This window comes from Delphinapterus leucas, chromosome 2 (assembly GCF_059928025.1).
Source record: "Delphinapterus leucas isolate spDelLeu-1000000601 "Yukka" chromosome 2, BTC_Dleu_Yukka2, whole genome shotgun sequence".
Taxonomy (NCBI): domain Eukaryota; kingdom Metazoa; phylum Chordata; class Mammalia; order Artiodactyla; family Monodontidae; genus Delphinapterus; species Delphinapterus leucas.
The window spans coordinates 156,593,646-156,611,810 of NC_143130.1; the positions used below are offsets into that span (position 1 = coordinate 156,593,646).

General features: G+C 52.7%; 1 protein-coding gene across 8 annotated transcripts in view; it reads left to right on the forward strand.

Annotated features, from left to right (window-relative positions):
* ADCK1 (aarF domain containing kinase 1) overlaps positions 1–18,165 on the forward strand; it is a 129,417-nt gene that overhangs the window by 90,545 nt on the left and 20,707 nt on the right. For 7 of the 8 annotated variants that reach the window (XM_089908029.1, XM_089908026.1, XM_022576423.2 and 4 more), the window contains 3 exons: positions 11,673–11,822; positions 13,058–13,255; positions 17,325–17,518. In XM_089908029.1, the coding sequence (XP_089764155.1) occupies positions 11,673–11,822; positions 13,058–13,255; positions 17,325–17,518 (542 nt within the window). The other variant, XM_089908028.1, reaches the window with a different exon arrangement.

The following is an 18,165-nucleotide window of genomic DNA, read 5'->3' on the forward strand; positions in this document are numbered from 1 at the left end:
CATAAAAGGAGGGCCTGCATCAGAGGGTATGGAGCTGCTGCCAGGAGCATGTTTAGCCACAGCTGGCCTTGAGTCCTGGGGACAGCTGTTGTCCCCTGACTTAGGGAACAGTGCTCCCAGAACCCTTCACGGGCCTCTGGATGGGTGGGGAGGCTGGGTGGGCCTCTCTACTCCCTGCCCTGCTTCATCCAGGGCAGCTCTGCCATCACCTGAGTTGCCTATTGGGCTTTTTTGGAAGAGATCTGCTGCTTGGGGGCTGGGGGCAGGGGGAGGATGAGAAAACTACTGTTCCAATTCAGGGGAAGCTCAGAGAGATAGCAAATGTCTTTCCCGAGGTCACCTGGCAGTAGCACAACTTGGGGCTTCTGACTCTGCTTCCCTCACTGTTGGCTAGAGGGTGTCTGGGCAGAGCTTCCTGCAGAGGAGGGAGTGGTAAGACCTGCTTGCCCATCTCTTCCTCTGTTGGTTGGGGTGGGGGTATGTCCCCACATCTAACCAGGGATCCTTTGTCCTTTTTCCACCAGGACTCTTGAGTACAGAGTCTTTGGTGCCAGTGAGGAGGGGAAGGGAAGGGAGGGGAGGTCACCTCTTGTTTATCCTGAGCAGTCTTAAAGGGGAGCAGGGTCTCTCTGCCTGCTGATCAGGAAAGACTCCAGGGGCCTCAGGTTACTGGCGTTTAGTTACTGCCAGCTGCGGTGGGCTTTTCATGCCAGCAGCACCCCTAAATCCATTAATCTCTTCTGATCCAGTGAACCCAGGGCTGTAATGGCGTTTAATCAGGCAGCTTTGATTTTCAAAGACAAATGCAGACAAAGATGTGCTCTGGTGTAGTTGCTTGCTCTTGGCTGAGTGAGGTACCTGGGAGGAGGTTGGAGGTGGCTGGTGGGAGCTGGGTCTAGGTGATGCCCTCTGAGGGCCTGGGTTCATCTGCTCCTGCTTCCAACCCTCTTGAATCAGCTTTGCAGATAAGGCCAGTGCTCTGTGCAGAGCAGACCCTTGGTGGACATCCTATGAATTAGCGAACAAATTAAGCCAGTCTCATGCCCTGGATTGGCCTCTATGAGACCTGGCTGGGGTAGAGTGTTGGTTTTTGTTTCTGTGGACATACAGAGTCGGGCAGGCTGATATCAGAGTAGTTTGGGAAAAACAATAGCAAAAATTATTATAAGCAACTTATATATACCAAGCATGTGACAAATATAATCTCTACTCCTTACAGATGTCCTCCAAGGATATATTGTTAACCCCAATTATAGATGAGAAAGGTGAAGCTCAGAGAGGTTAAACAATTTGCCCAACATCACACCGCTAGCAGGGGCAGAGTCAGGAGTCAAACCCAGGTCTGCATGACTTCAAAGTCCTTGCACCTCCACCTTCTCTGTCTCCCTCCCAAGGATATGCCTGGGGCTGCAGTGGATCCTGGGGCCACCTGGTTGACAGCCACACCAGTAACTCCTCGAAGAAGGAGTTGGAATACTGACAGAAGTTTTGCCCAGCTCCCAGGGCACCATCTAAATGCAGCCCTTCACTCTCTAGCTTACATCAAGTTCATGTTACAGACGTTCCATTTTCTAGAGATGTTGTGAGGGCTAGATGTGTCCTCCTAGCCCAGCTCCTGGCGTGTGGCTAGAACTCTGAACTGGTAGCTAGTTGATGGTTGTTGCTATTTTCATTATTATTATCATCACTGGGCCCTGCCCTTTCCTCCGTTACCTCCTTTGACCATTAACATTTACTGACTACCGGACTCTGGGTGCCAGGCCTGATCTGCATTACAAACTTAGGAGGGAGGTCTTGTCTCCATTTTGCAGATGAAAAATCAGAGACTCAGAGAGGGAAGGTAACTTACTTGAGGTCCCAGATCTTCATGGTACACCTCAGTGAGTTTTCATATGGATATACCGTGTACTCACCAGCCAGATAAAGGGACAAACCATTTCTAGCCCCCTGGCAGGCCCCCTCCTGCCCGCTCCCGGTTGATACCCTCACCCCCACCAGAGCTCCCACTATTCTGACTTCTGTCGCCATAGATCACCTTCTCCCTTACTGAATTTCATGTCAATGGCATCATACCATATAGTAATTTAGGCCTGGCATCTTTGTCCTCAATTGGCTGTGGGTCTTTTCTGGAAGCTCTGTTCTCTTCCATTGGTCTGTTGGTCTGTCCTTGCAATAATAACCATACTGTCTTAATTCCTTATTTCCTCAATCCCCTGCCCCTGGCTTCTAGGGTTTGCATGACCTGGGAGCCTCTTTGGTAGTGTTCTGAGATGATGTCATTAAATACTTCCACAGGAACCTCAGGCTGGGCAGTGGGCGCTGGGACACGTGCTCTCCTGTGCCGTTGCTGACCATTGGTGATGTTGGGAGACTAGGGACAGGCCCTACTGTGCAGAAATTAACCTATTATGGCTCTTACCAACCAACCTCAAAGCCACAGGCCTCATGGAAGACTAGTGGGGGGTGTGTGTGTGTGTGTGTAGCATGAAAGACTCCAGGTGACTGAAAGTTTCTAAAAAAATTCTGAGAGTCTAAAACCTGTCTAGGACTGTGGGACTGAGTGGGCCTGTCCCTGGAGTGATTCTCCCTCCTGAGGACAGCCTGGCTGTTGTGAGTGTTGCTTGGGGAGGGAAATACAGGGGACAGATAGGAGTGACAAGGGGCAAAGATCTCGCCCCAAATCCTGGGGGAAAGGATAGTTAGTGGCATCTTGGCTGCTACAAGTTGTTGACTCAGCTGGAAGATGGGGCTCAGCAGGAAGTGGCTCTAGAAGGAATTGTTCTCAAGGGTGGGGAGGGCTCTAGACCCCTCCAAACACTTGTTAGTCATCCCCATTCCACTTTGAAGAGGCCTCCTCACCCTGCAGCGTCTCAGCACAGTTGGGCTAGTATGTGAGGACCTGAAGACCAGTCCAAGTGGCCAGTTCCCCAGAGACTCAGGTAGGGAAACACCAGTTTAGGAGACAAGAGACCTGGGTTCAAGCTCCATCTCTGCCAGTGGCCTGCTGTGTGACCTTGGACACGTCACTCCCCTCCTCTGGGCCTCAATTTTATTACTGAAGGCATTGGGTTAGCAGGACTCTAAGGGTCTGTCCTGCTTGGATACTTTACAGAACAGCGACTCTTGGCTTGCTTGGAGATAAGACTTGAATGCAGATTCCTGGGCCCCACCCCAAACTTACTTATCAGAATCTGGGGTGGGAAGGGTTGCAAGAATCTGCATTTTAACAAACTCTCCAGGTGGTTCAGGCACTCACTGGAGTTCAGGAACCACCTGCCACAAGACCAGGGGTTCCCTGGCTGCCCCAGGTGAGCCCGCAAGCCTCACCTCCACTGTTTTGCGTGTCCAGGCCCTGCCTAGGTGTGTTGTCTGGCCAGGGAGCGTGGAGCCTGGGGAGCCAGCAGCCTGCAGGGGCCCTCGTTTGTCTGTGCTCTGAGCCCAGAAGCAGCATATTATTGAGGGCCTGACCCGGTGATCATATTTGCCAGTCACTTTAAGAGCTGGTGACAGTGACTGTCATTGATTTCATTAAGAATAAAGGTCGTGCAGGAGCACGCTTTCCTGGGCTGAATGGAGCCTCCTTAAGCCACAGGACGACTATTGATTGCAGGACCTTTATCGAAGGTTAATTGGATTTCAGTGAGTGTGTGTTTAAGACCCCACATGGGCTGAGGCCCAATTGAATTTGTGTGAAATTAGCTGGGAGAAAGGTGACAAAGTCAGGAGCTGGGGTTGGGTGAGACAGGGACTGGAGGCCTGGTGGGCAACGTCCGCAGTCTGTGAAGGACGGGTTGGGTGCAGGGATGGCGGGCTCGCAAGAGACGCCAGCCTGTCTATCCCGGGGGCCCGGGAGTCTGCTGGGGGAAGAAGGCCGGGTGCTCCGCAGTGGTCATTATGTGGACTTTGACCGGGTCCTCTGTCCCCATGATGGCCCTCTGGTCTGTGGTGTGGCTTGTAGAGCCTGTCTTCTTACCACTCCAGAGAGTAAATCTTGTCTTCCATAAGGATCTGAAGGGGATCTGGAGGTTTAGCTCTTCCTTTGGACTCCCAACCCATGTATCAGAGGTGCCAGGGCCCGAGTTGCTGGCCTCTCTAGGCTCCGAGACAGCAGACTTCAAGTTCCCCCACTGTCAGCTTAGGGTGCCCTGTCGTCTAGCCTGCTGAGCCACTTTTCAGTAGCTGTCTGCTCCCCTCTGGCAAACACAGCCTGGCTAATCTCTTTGTGTGCTGTTTTTGGCCATTCTACTCTCTGTTGCAGTGGGGTCTCGGCCTTATCTGTTGCTTTTAGAGTCACTTTAGTGGGGCTGGTGAGGGAATGCAGTCAGTGCCTGGGTTCCATCTGCTGTGTGTAGCCAGCCGCCCTTGCCATGTTTCTTCTTTCCAGTCGTTTTTCTATTCTGTGTCACTGGAGAAGCAGTGAAAGCATCTCAAAAGCGTCTTTCAGCAGACGTTTCTTGAGCACCTACTAGGTGCAGGCCCCTCATGTCAGTGCCATAGGAGAGGTGTGGACAGAGCGTGGGACAAGTGGGCTGGTCAGGCGTCACTGAGGCTGCGTGTATGATGGGAGGGGCAGAGGGTTCAAAGTCGGGCCACCTGGGGTTGTGAGTAGCTCTGCCATTTATTGGCCAGGTGCCCTTGGGTAAGCTACTTAAACTCCGAGCCTGAGTTTCCTCATCTGTACAGTTGGAGTGATAACAATACTTCCTTCACAGGGTCGTTGTGTGGCTTTGCAGCCTGTGAAGTTCTGTTAAAAACAAAAAAAGTCATTTATAATTCATGAGGTTATTAGTCACAGAGGCATGTCTTGCTCCACGGAATCTCCAAGAATCTTCTTGCTCCTCTCCTGTCCACCTCCCTCTGTTGTCCATGAGTATGTAGACTCAGGGGTGATCAGTGGTCATTGACTGAGCAAATGGGGACCCCCTTTCCTATCTCTAAAAGCCATGCCGCCCACGTGTTTCCTCTTGTCTCCCGACACCAGCGTGGATTGTGCAGGACATTTGCTTTGTGCTCAGCACCTCCACCACTTGGCGGGTCACTCTGGTTCGGTGGTGGAAGGTGCTCAGAAGACTAGGGAAGAGAAGCCAGAGAGGCACAGAGACCCCCGGTTACTGAAATCACGAGAATGAAAACACCTCCTCCCATCGTCCACCCTCCGTAACTTCTCACACCAGATCTTGAGAAGCTTGGGGATGTTGGAGGGGTCCAGGTGCACAGATGGGTTCCTGGAGACTTACTTCTCCAACAGCAGGTGTGTCAGGAGTGGGGAACAGCGTCACTTTGGAGTTGGCCTTCCTGGCTTCTGCTGCTGGCTCTGCTGCTTGCGAGCTGTGCCGCCTTGGTGGAGCTCATCACCCTTGGGAAGGCCCAGGTTCCTGCTGTAAAGTGGATACAAGAGAGTATCAGGGACTTCCCTGGTGGTCCAGTGGTTAAGATTCCACGCTTCCACTGCAGGGGGCACGGGTTGGATCCCTGGTTGGGAAACTAAGATCCCGCATGCTGTGTGGTGTGGCTAAAAAAAAAAAAAAATAGTATTGGATTGTTTGATGATTGAAACATGAAGCAGCTGGTGCAGTGCCCACAGGCCATGCTCTCAACACAGGCTGTTTTGCTGGAATTCTAACCCCCAACCCCCTCTGTGGTGCTGGCAGTAAGATTTTAGCCAGAAGAAGGGGGAAATGTAGGGAAGAAACCCTTTGCTCATTTCCTTTATCCTGACCCAGGTAAGGTGGGCGGATGTGGACGTATTTCTTTGGAGCGAGTTACTGCCCGAGGCAGGGATGTCAGAGGTCATCATGTGTGTCTTCCAGTAGTTGTGGCCCCTGGGATCCACTCCTCGCCACTCTGGTAGCCGTGACCCTTTGAGCCTCACTGGCCAGGAGACCTGAGGAGCCCTCATTGGCCTGTGGATACCCCAGGCCCTGGCTCTCAGGTGCTGTCCCGGTTCAAGCGAATCTAGAGAAGCTTTCACCAAGCTCCTAGAGGCTCCGAGATTAGAGAAACTCTCCCAGGTTCCTGTAATTAACCCGGCTCCTCTTCTTTCTTCCTCGTTACTGCTCCCAACACCATGTGTGGCTGAAGAAGTTCCCCACTGCCTTCACACTCAGGGACTTCATCTCAGTGTTTGCTGGTCCGAGACTGACCCGCTCCGTGAATGGGCAGCAGCGAGGGACCTGAGGCTATACATCCCAGGGGTGGTTTCTGGGGGTGGGGTGGGCTGGAGAGTAAAACGCTCTAGGCAGTGGTCTGGTCCGGTCCTTGGGGCTGTGGTTCTGCCTCTAGAAGCCTGGGCGGACACCAGGGGAGGGGCAAAGAGAGCTTGAATTATTAACCTCCTTATACTTAATATCGGGCTACTTGTGTGATTATTAATATCCTGCAACACCATCCCCCTGTTTCTTTCAGAGATCTTGACCTTGCTTCCTTGACACCCCCCAAGAACATAAATAGACTTTCCCTTGGGGGTGGGAATAAATCCATCCATGCAATTATAGAATAATTAAAGTACTTTCAGCCAATTCAAGTTTTGAGAAAAATCCAAAAATAACTCTTTGGTTTAAATATTATTTACTAAATTAATTCATTACTCAGACTTTTTATAGATTCCTGGGTTTTCCCCTGCCTACTGTTAGAACATAAAGGCATTGCGTAATTATGGAAATCACTTACGTGAGTGGCACATTCTTTTTACATGGAACAATTAAAGACTTGTCACTGATTTTTTTTTTTTTTTCTGAAAAGAGCTGTAGTATGGCTTTAGTTAACAGTGTATTTTTGGTTAGACAAACAGCTCTGGATTTCCCACTGCGACTCTTTTCTCCAAACGGAATGCTTTCTTGGTTGCCGTGGGGACCTGCAGAGGTTTTTGGTGCAGCTCCTGCCACCAGGAAGGAGCTTCCCAGTGAGTGGAGAGGCAGGAGGGGCTGGTGATTGAGAGCTTGTTCCCTGGAGCCAGGCCACCTGGGTTTGGATCCCGGTTTCACTAACTGCTGGCCAGGTGACCAAGCTTCCTCCTCTTTTTGTATCTCGCTTCCCTCACCTGTCTACTGCAGAGGTGGCTGTGAGTCCATGTAACGTACCTGGAATGGTGCATGGCACAGAGCGTTAGCTGTTGCCCTTCTAAGAAGGTGGGATTCCTTTCTTTATGCAGATGCTGCTGTTAACAGGGCAAGGGGCAGCCTTAGAGGAACTGAACCGACACTTCTCCAAAGAAGGTATACAGATGGCCAAGGGGCACATGAAAAGGTGCTCAACATCACTAATTGTCAGGGAAATACAAATAAAAACCACAATGAGAGATCACCTCACACCTGTTAGAATGGCTGTCATCAAGAGGACAAGAGATAACAGTGTTGGTGAGGGTGTGGAGAAAAGGGAGCCCCCGTGCACTGTTGGTGGGAATGTAAATTGATACAGCCACTATGGAGAACAGTATGGAGGTTCCTTAAAACACTGAAAATAGGGCTTCCCTGGTGGCGCGGTGGTTGAGAGTCCGCCTGCCGATGCAGGGGACACGGGTTCGTGCCCTGGTCCGGGAAGATCCCATGTGCCGCGGAGTGGCTGGGCCCGTGAGCCATGGCCGCTGAGTCTGCATGTCCGGAGCCTGTGCTCCGCAACGGGAGAGGCCACAACAGTGAGAGGCCCGCGTACCGCCAAAAAAAAAAAAGACAAAGAAAACACAAAAAAACCCACTGAAAATAGACCTACCATATGATCCAGCATTTCCACTTCTGGGTATATGTCTGAAGGAAACGAAATCAATATTAAAAGGATACCTGAACTCCCATATTCATTGCAGCCTTATTTACAATTGTCTGTTCTTGAGGAGGAGCCATAGCTAAGTATATGGAAGGGGTGGAGAGAGGGTTTTGTGCCCAGTGATGGCCTTAGGTTTCTCCTGGGACTCTCAGTGCCTCTGTGAGTAGGAGGGGGCTGGCTGCCTTTCTCTGGGCATATTGGTTCTCAGAGACTATTTACTGCAACTCTGATAGATGTTAAGAAAAATTACCTAAAATTCAGAAAAAGGAGTGTGCGGTTTGTCCTTTCAAAGTCACTCTTGGGCGTTGTTCAAGCAGCCTACCTGAGGATTTTTTCATATCTAAGGGAATGTACTTTTGTTTGACTTTGCTATTTGACAATTAATTAAGGGCTCAGACTGAAGTCATATGTCAACCTGTGGATCTTATCCAGTAGAGATGCAAATAATTTCTCCCTACTAGAAAAGATAACCCGGAAGGTTACGATTTCCTTATTGCCCAGTAGGCCAATAACCAGTTTTGTATCTAATCCCGGAATCTTAGTCTCTTATTCCTGTTTAAATACCCATAAATACCCAGTCCCTCAAAATTCTCTTTGAACCAGACCTACTTTCTTACTTGCTCCTTTACTGATGAGTTACACAATGTTTGACATGTGTTCATTCTATATTTGTGTGAAAGTCAAGTTTTTAACTTTTCGAAAATTACTCTTTGATGGTGACAGTGGGTATATTTTTTTTCCAGGTTTAAAGTAAGCTACCACATGACAGAAAACAAACAAGCACGTTTGTGTCGTAGAGTGTAGTGGATAAAGTGCCTTCCCACAAGCAATCACATTTTGACCTTGAATCTCGAGGTAGCTCTGTGAGGAAATAGAGCAGATGGGGCTAGGCTCACCGGACAGCTCAGGGAACTTAGACCCAGATTGAGAAGGGAGTTGACTTGTCCCCCAGGTCACCCATGCCCACAGTGGCAGTGCCAACAGGGCCCCAGAGTGAAGCCAGTGACATAGGCTGGTCCTCCCTCCTGTTTCTGCCTTCCACACCTGCCTATCCCGGTGAGATCCGGTTAAAATGAACATCATGAACAGCCCGTAAAAGGAAAGACACCCAGGTAGGGGCCGCTGGAAGGGGAGGACTGCTCTGGTGGCTTTGCCTGCATGTGCATGGGCCGCACTTGGCAGCCTCTTCTCCTCCTCCTATAGCAGCCGCTCGCTCCTCATGGGCCAAGGCTCCCCCAGCCTGAGTCCCCGGAGCCCTAGGGGCCACCTTTCAATGTAGTAACAGGGGGCCCGCAGCGACTAGCAATATTTCAGGAAGCTTAAGGGAGGTCATACATCTCCCCATGACGGGTCTGCCCAGACTAAATGAAATGTCATGTCTCTGCTTTTGGCTGGAATTCTGTCAGCTCTGTCTGGCTGCCCTGCTTATCTTGGGCTGATCAGGAGCCCTGATCGGACCTTATAGGCATCCTTGACAAATAAAAATGAATTATTACTTAATAAATGCAATTGGTTTGGCAAATATGGCCTTTCAGAGCTCGTCTCCGTAGAGCTCCAAAGAGCCTAACAGAAGGGGTTCTCAGTGGTCCTGAGGTGGGGACCTGCTGGCTCATCCAGGACCAGCTCTGGGTGGGCCCCCTCTCCCAGGAAACAGAAAATGGTGGCCCTGGGGCACCCAACATCTCAGCCTGAGTCTGGGAACTTGACATGGGGTAAAGTTCTGTTCCTGATGCCCACAGACACTGAGTACTGGGCATTCGTTTCCCGCAAGAAAAATGTCAGGAGCGTGTGGTAGCAGGGCACAGGGCGACAGTCTAAGTGTCAGGACTTTAGATAGCCTCTTTAACCCTGATTTCATCATTTCTTAAAAAGGGACAATGAAACCTAGTCTGACGCCCTCCCAGGAGTGTTATGAGGAATCAGGGGCACCTAGGTCCCAAGCACCATGATACTCTCATTTACCTGACAGTAGCCCGTGAGAGTGGCACTATTATTATTTCCATTTTGCTGAAGTTGAGAGTATGACTAACTTCTTTAAGGTCACAAAGTTCAATTGAGAAGTGCAGAAGTCGGCGTGAGCCAGTATAGAATAGGGGTTACTGGAAGGCTGTGGGTCACACCTGGTTTGAATTCTGTCTCCACCTCTTTCCTTCCAGGTAGCTCTGGGTACATTAAACCTCGACGAGTCTCGGTTCCTAATCTGCAAAATGGGGATCGTGATTGTACTTGCTTTTAGGGCTTTTAATAAGGATGACAACTACTGTTACTAAAGTAGACTTGATGATTTAATTGGAGGCCAATTATCATTGATTGGGATTCAGAGGAGACTAATGGGGTTCGGATAAGCATCAGAGGCCGGAACCTCAGCATCCCAGAAAAACATGGAGAGACAAGGGTCTCACTCATGTTGAAGGCAGAGTCCTATACTCACATGTTTGGCCTGTTACAGGCAAGGGGATGAATAATAGAACCAGTCTATGATATGTAATTTAGACCTCAATGAAGCTGTTTAACAAAATAGAGCCAGTTCCTGCCATCATATAGGAGCTTATGGTAGCGGGCTAGATGATGGTTAATCAAATAATAGCACAAAGAGTGTGCTAGTGATAGAAAAGTGTGAGAGTGTATGGCAGGAGAACATCATTTAGTCTAGGAGGTCAGGGAAGGCTTCCCCAGGGAGGTGATGCTCAGTTGGGGTGGGAAGGAAGAGAGGAGTGAACCAGGTGAAGGGGAGATGAAGCAATGTTCCCGGAATATCATGTGCAAAGGCCCTGAGGTAGGAAGGCACAGAGATTATTAGAGAAGAGGAAGAGAGCAAATATGGCTGGAATGTCAGTGTGGTACAAGATGAGACCAGGGAGGGAGGCTGGGCCTGGTTGTACAGGACTTTGTAAACCAAGGAAAGGAGTCTTTATCTTAAGACCCTAATCCTATGTTCCCCATCCCACGGGCCCCAGCTCCTCTCCTCTAGCTGGGATATGTTTGTTAGTGACCATGGGGTCCAGCCGAGGCTGAGGGATGCCAAGGGCAGTGTGTGTCCTAGGGCGTCAGCTTCCTGGCTTAAGCATCTCTTTGTCCTGTGGAAACCCATCAGCAGACCACCTGTGGGTCCGGGTCTGGCTCTGTTCAGCAGCTGTTCCCTAGCTGGGAAGAGGCTTTTAGCTTTAATGAAAAGGGAGTAGAGATAAGGAGGCTGCCTCGGCAGGGAGAGCAGCAGTGACAGGATGATTTAAATGGCCTCTCCAGTGTCATTTCTTCTGTGCAGACATCATAAATCAGATTAGCATTGGGCTGTGGCAGGGAGGGGAGTAGGGAAAGGGGGCTGAAGGGAGAGGGGAGAAGGGCTTGTGATTCTGGGTACTCCTGGGACTGGCCTGGAGCCGCTGAGGCAGCCCTAGAGGGTGGTGGGGGTCACCTAGCCCTGGTCCTCAGCCCTCTGGCCTTGTTCTTTGGAGAAGGGGCAGGTAGAGTGATCCCTACCCCCACCCAGCTTTCCAACTCATATTCAGCTTTGGGGGAAACAAGGAAGAGGGACTGAGAGAAGAGAAAAACCAGGGAAGATTGGAGGGGCAGGTGTGGGAGGTGGGTGTTACAGCCTTCAGAAAACCTAGAAGCAGTGGTTCTCCTACCTTGCCATCCATTAAAATCACCTTGGGCACTTAAAAATAATACTGATGCCTGGGTACCACCCCTAACATTTCTGAGTTCCAGCTGAATCTCATGTGCAGCTGAAGTTAGGAAAAGCTGGATGAGCGTTGAGCTTCTATCAAGAACGGTGCAATCTCAAGCCATCCCTTCCACCGTGACTGCTCAGGCCTTCCTCTCGAGAGTGGCCAGATTGAGGGGCCAGAGGAGAAATCTCTGAGGCACGTGGTAATGAGGTGCAACTCCCACCCGCCTCCCTTCTCTTTCAGATCTCGCGCCACCTGGGCAAGATGTACAGTGAGATGATCTTTGTCAGCGGCTTCGTGCACTGTGACCCTCACCCAGGCAATGTGCTGGTGCGGAAGTGCCCGGGCACAGGAAAGGTGGAGATCGTCCTGTTGGACCATGGGCTTTACCAGGTAGGAGAGCCCTTTCCCCCCCAGGGTCTGGTCCTGCCTGGGCTCAGAGCCCGCTGAACTCCCCTGTTGGCCACAGAAATGGGAAGCAGATAGCAAGGTAGCTGAAGAGGGCCCAGCCCTACCCCTAGTGCTGTTATTTTGTGGAAGTCAAGGTCATAGGAGCTCCCCAAGCTCTCCGAGCCTCAGCTTCCTCCTAATAGAGCGAGAGTGATAATACCTCCTTTAGAGGCAGCTGTCAGGGGTGGACGAGATTGCGCCTGGATGTGTGAATGGGCTTTCTCAGCTGCAAAAAAAACCTTTTTCCCAGGGAAGCCCAGGCCAGCCAGACCCTGGGAGGTGAGCTGCCCTTACATGAGCTGGACTTCAGGGGGAAGGGTAACTCAGCCCCAGTGAGGAGGTCATATGTCACGGGAAAGGGCGCAGGGAACTGACAGGGGTTGGATGGTCCCGACTGTCCTCTGGAACTTGGGACACAGAGCAGGTTCCAGCGAGCCACGTGTTCCTGCCTGGAAGTTGACAAGTTCAGTGTCAATCCCAGGACCCAGGGCCTGGCTTGATTCCATGAGGCAGGTGGTCCTGGGGAGGTTTCCCTGGTGGTCTCCTGCTTCTCGCCTCAGAGCCCTGATCCCACATCCCCAAATCTGGGCTTCCTTTGAAAGGCTCAGGGGTGTTGGGCATGTTAGTTTAAGTTAGACACAGCCCCCAAGTGAATGATGGCCCAAACACAACAGATGTCTAATTGCCTGCTCACACACCAGTCTGGGGTGCGTGGAGGAGCCTGAAAGCAGGTGCCGACCGAGGCTGTTGCTCCCAGGTCTCCTTGGGGGTCTCGCCACCCACAGCAGCAGGGGTAAGGGCTCAGAGGAGCATGCATGGGAAAGTTTTCATGGACCAGGCCTGCAAGTGGAGCTTCTGCCACATTCCATTGGTCAGAGTTCAGGCAGAGGGCTACATCTAACTAGGAGGAAGCCGGGGATCTTAGACTGTACTTGGGAAGAAGAGGGGAATATAGATTTTGGTGGGCTGTTGGTAGCCTCTGCCACTCAGGACCAAGGCTGGCCAAATAGTGGTTTTGTGCTTGGACCTTCAAGGATGGCTGACTGTGGGAGAGGAGCAGACGTTGTGCAGGAACCACGGTTTCCCTCCACTCCCCTTTGCAGTGGTCACACCAGCCAGGGACTAGGTCTTGTATGGGGAGAGGGGGCCCAGGTCCTGCCATGTTGCCCCCGCTGTAGGTGCTCACGGAAGAGTTCCGCCTGGATTACTGCCACCTCTGGCAGTCGCTGATCTGGACCGACATGAAGAGCGTGAAGAAGTACAGCCAGCGCCTGGGAGCCGGGGACCTCTACCCCTTGTTCACCTGCATGCTGACAGCCCGGTCGTGGGACTCAGTCAACAGGGGCATTGGCCAAACTCCAGTCACCGCCACTGAGGTGGGTGCCCCCCGCCACCCTGGTCCTGCCCTGTCCCGGATGCAAGGGGCAGGGCCAGGCGTGGCCTTTGGAGCCCTGCCAACCCAGGGTCTGGGGTTCTATACTGGTGGGCTGTGGGGATGGAGTAGGGGGCAGAGTTAGAGAGGTACTGGTTGAGGAGGAGGGAGGGAGGGAGAAAGAGTGTGCCTGGATGGACAGAGGGAAAGGGGACGCCGTCCCACTGTGTCCCTCCTGGCCTTATCAACCTGGAATATAAGTAGGTCACGTTAACTGTATAATCCAGGCTCTGTGACTTTCACTACAACCTGCTGTCATAAGATTTCAGGCTTCCACCAAGTTCTCCCCCAGGACTTCTGGGAATCCCCAGGGACTGTCTGGTGAATAAGTCTGGCACCACCCGCTGTCTCCTGCTGGGCACCATCTCCCATCATGGGGTTGCTCTAGGGCACCCTCCTGGGCAGGGGGCTTCACTCCTCACGCCGTACTCAAGGGCTGCTTGTCCCTTCATTCCTATGGAGTTTTTAGTGAAACAGCTCTTTTGGTCTTTTTGTTTGTAGCTCATTCCTCCATCGGATCGGGAGTCTGGGCTGAGACCGATCCTAGGAACACCTTCTTCCTGTACTTGTACTCACCTCTGCCCCTCCAGTAGGGGCTTAGCGGGTAGCTCATTCTTCCTGGCTCAGGGTGAGCTCCCTCCCAGGCTTCTTAATCCCTCATGGAATTGCCTTCTGTCTTCCCAGTCTGTCAGTTTGCAGACCTTTGCAGACTTGCCCGTGTCCATGTGGGGAGGGGCTTACACTCTACTGCTTGTGCAGTAGAAAGACCTGGGCTCTGGCTCCAGCGCCTGCTTCTGGTGGCATGACCTTGGATGGTTCTAGTCACCTCTCTGAGCCTCAGAGTCCTCCCTTGCGAGCTGCCTTGTGGTGGGGGCTTTAGGAATGGCTGGGTCCACAGTCTCCAAGCAATGTCACCAAACCACCATCCGCCTCTTGCCATCTCTTGGCTCTGCTTTCCTCCAAGTTGACATCGTTCCCCAGCAAACTTGGTGGCAGAGATGACCACCAGGGGCTTCCCTGGTGGCGCAGTGGTTGAGAGTCCGCCTGCCGATGCAGGGGACACGGGTTCGTGCCCCGGTCCGGGAAGATCCCACATGCCGCAGAGCGGCTGGGCCCGTGAGCCATGGCCGCTGAGCCTGCGTGTCCAGAGCCTGTGCTCCGCAATGGGAGAGGCCACAACAATGAGAGGCCAGCATACCGCAAAAAAAAAAAAAAAAAAAAGATGACCACCAGTTACCCCAGGCTTACACAGCTTTCAGCTCCTCATCTCAGAAGAAGAAAAACAATCTCCTTCGTTTGTTGGATAGGGATGATAGTTTCTGCTTTATTGATAATGCATGTAAAATGCCTCCTCATAGTTTCTGTAATTTGTTCACTGAATAAACATTTGTTTTTGCTGGACCCTGGACTGGGTGCCTGTGGATCCAGTGACGAACAGACAGACAGGACTTCCATGTAATTTGCACTTGTAGAGGAAGACAGACAGTAAACAAGTGAATAAACAGGTAAATGGAATAAGTGCAGGTTAGAGGTGCTGGGGGGGGGGCGGGCGGGAAATAAGCAGGGTGCTGTGATGATGGGTGGTGGGGGGATGCTGTAGAGGAGATCTTGCTGGGGAGTTGACATGTAAGCTGAGGCTTGAAGGACAAGAAAGGCACCAGCCACAGGAAGAGCTTGGAGAAAGCACTCCAGGCAGAGGGCACGCGATGCGTTAAGGGGGCAGGGTTGGGTGGTCTGGAGTGTGTGAGGAGGGTGGAGGACTGAGAAGCGTTTGGAGGGCTGAGCTGGGAGAGCATCACACAGGGAGAATTTCAGATTCATCCTCAGAACAAAGCAGAGCCTTTGACAGGTTTTGAGCAGGAGAAGCATGTGCTCAGACTCACTATGTTAAGTATTTCTCTGCAGTGGGGCAAGATGAGCAGTGGGGCAGGACTTCAGGTGGAAAGATGACGGGGCTCAGACTACGCTAATGGAGGTGGAGAGAAGCAGGTGGGGCTAAGGTGTATTCTGGACATAAGAGTGAGAGGCCTTTCTGTCGGCTTGGACGTGAGGGGAGGAAAAGGGAAGAGTCAGAGTTGCATCGTAGCTTTTTGAGGTGAGTTATGGGGTGGAGGGGGCACCACTTCCTGACATAGGAAGACTTGGGGAAGGACATGTTTGGGGTGGGAGGGTCAGTAGTTCTCCTGAGCGTTCAGATAGAGGTGTCGTGGGCAGTTAAGCCTGGTGCTCAGAGATCCAGCCTCGAGACACATAAGTTTGGGAGTCTCCAGCGTATAGATGCTATTAAAGCCACAGGGATGGACAAGATTGCATGGCACACAGTAGGTTCTCAGTGAATGATATCTGGTTTTATTAACTAAGTTAGAGTTTTGTTTTTGCAAGCGGGTAGACATCCAGCAGGTTCCAAGCTTGACGGCTGTGCTGCTCTGAGAAAGAGCCTCTCGGGGTAGCCTGGGTGGACACAGGGGCTTCCGTTTGGGCTGAGAGGGGGTCTGGTGAGCGGGTCCTTGATCTGCCCTTAGCCCCCGCAAGCAGGGCGACCTGCAGCTGTGCGGGGAGGTGGCGGGGAGGCAGACAGCCTCTTGGTGTCTGGCTCGTGTTGAGATGTTCCAGTCTGATAGCTCCTGCCTGGGGGACATTTCAGGTTTCACAGCGGCTCAGTTGTCAGCGGCGCATGCGTGTTGCTGAAAGAGCCGAGAGCTCTGCTCCTGCTGCAGAAAGCGGCTGGGCGGGGTGAAGCGCTTGGCAGCATTGCTGAGCCCCTTGGGGTGACTTTGACAGGCCCCACGCGCCTCCCCGTACCTTATCCCTGATGACCCTCTGGGTTCTGCTGGGACGTGGGCACAGACGGTGTTAACATGCCCAGTTTTTTGGGGAGGACATTGGGCCACACAGTCCTCTGTGAGATGACAGGCAGTGTAGTGGTGAGGGTGTGGGCTTGGGAGCTGCACGGCCTGGGTTTGACTTCTGACTCACCTCTTACTAGCTGCGGACCTTGGGGAGGTTACTTAACTTCTCAGTGCCTCAGTTTCCTCCTCTCACATGGGGGTATATGCTAGCCTACTAGGGTTGCCGTGCGATTAGGTGAGTTAACACATGCAAGCATTGTCAGAGCGCCCGGCTTACTTAGTGATGCGCCGTACGAGTGGACTATTGGCATCGTTGTCACCATCACTGTTTCTCTGGAGACTGAGAAGGGATCAGAGCCTCACTCTATACTCAGGACTCTGGCTAGAGGCAGTTATCTGCCCGGAACCATGCAGAGCTCAGGGACGGGGAAGGCTGGGAAGCCAGACCCCAAACTTACCCACCAGGATGGGGCAAGGGCAGCCCTGAATCCTGCTTTGGGGACAGGAGGACCTCGGGCAGTGGGCGGGCTGACGCTGGCTCCAGCATGGAGGACAGTGATAAGCGGTGGCCCGGTGGCAGGGTCAGCAGCTCAGACCTCTCAACTGCACCAGCCTGGGCGTGGCTGGAGAGATGGGGGACACAACTCAGAAGCACCAGCTTCCAAGGCTCCTTCCAGGCCTGGCCTGAAATTGGTGGCCAGCGAAGAAGCCTTAGAAAATAACACAAGGGTGGACCCCGGGCTCAGAGGCTGGACTCATCAAATGGTTGGTGGGGAGGTAGACTTCCTGCCCCAGTCAGTATGGGCTTGGGGGCTTGGGGGCTTGGGGGCTGGGTATGGGTGACCTTGGCTGCCGGGAGCTAGGATGGCAGAGGCAGCAGAAATGCGGCCTGGTTCCTGCTGATGTGCTTCTGCTCCTGTACCGCGTTCGGTGCTTGGCTAGAAGTTGGGTGAGATGTCCCATCCAGGTTTGTCTGGATACAAAGCCCCTTGGGCTAGGCTTCCCTCTGGGGAGGGTTCCCAGTGCTGCCGAGGCAGCTGTGCTAGGCGCTCCCTCCCGGAGCTTCCTTGCAGCCCCTCAGGTCACAGGCTGCCCGGACAGCCTGCCACCCGGGGCCCCACTTCCTATGCCAGGCATCTGTTTGTCCTCCTGTCTCTGCTTCAGGACTCAGAGATCCGCAACAATGCGGCCAACTACCTCCCGCAGATCAGCCACCTTCTCAACCTCGTGCCGCGTCAGATGCTGCTCATCTTCAAGACCAATGACCTGCTGCGGGGCATCGAGGCCGCCCTGGGCACCCGCGCCAGCGCCACCTCCTTCCTCAACATGTCACGTTGCTGCATCAAGGCACTGGCCGCGTGAGTGTGGGCTCTGGCCGCTCCTCCCCTCTAGCTCCCCGACCAGCCCCAGGGGTCTGCACACCTCCAGTTTTTCCCACCAGTCCCCAGGGCTGTGCCTGAGCTCCCCAATCTCCAGCTCTCCCTGCAGGAAGTTAGGGGCAGAACACAGCTCCAGTGACCTGGCTGATGCCTCGGGGCTGTGTTTTGAGGTGGTCCAGAGAGCCACCTCTACTTGTTAAAATTGTGGATTCTAGGACCTCACCCTCCTGGGCAAGCTTTGCAGGTGATTCTTACCCTTAGTAAAGTTTACAGTGTCTTCGGAAAATCTCAGTCCCATTCAGGCATCCCCCGGACTTGGAATCGGGATGCCCGGGTTCGCATCCCATCTCTAGCTGGTCCCGGGACTGTGTCCCCAGCATTGGCCAGGCAGTGAGGCCAGTGTTCTTTTCCCTGCAGGTGTGGCTGTGACTCAGGAGAGTGTCACCAGCAGGCCATCTCGGAATCTCAGGTCTTTTTAGATGTCTCAGCACCCTTGAGGTGTTGATGAGGAAGGGAAGGGTGCTTCCTCAGGGGGTTAGTGACAGAGGAAAGGGGGTTCTAGGCTCTCCTAGCTGACAGTAGCAAATACACAGGAAGGCCTGTGCTCTGGCTGAATGTTCTCACCT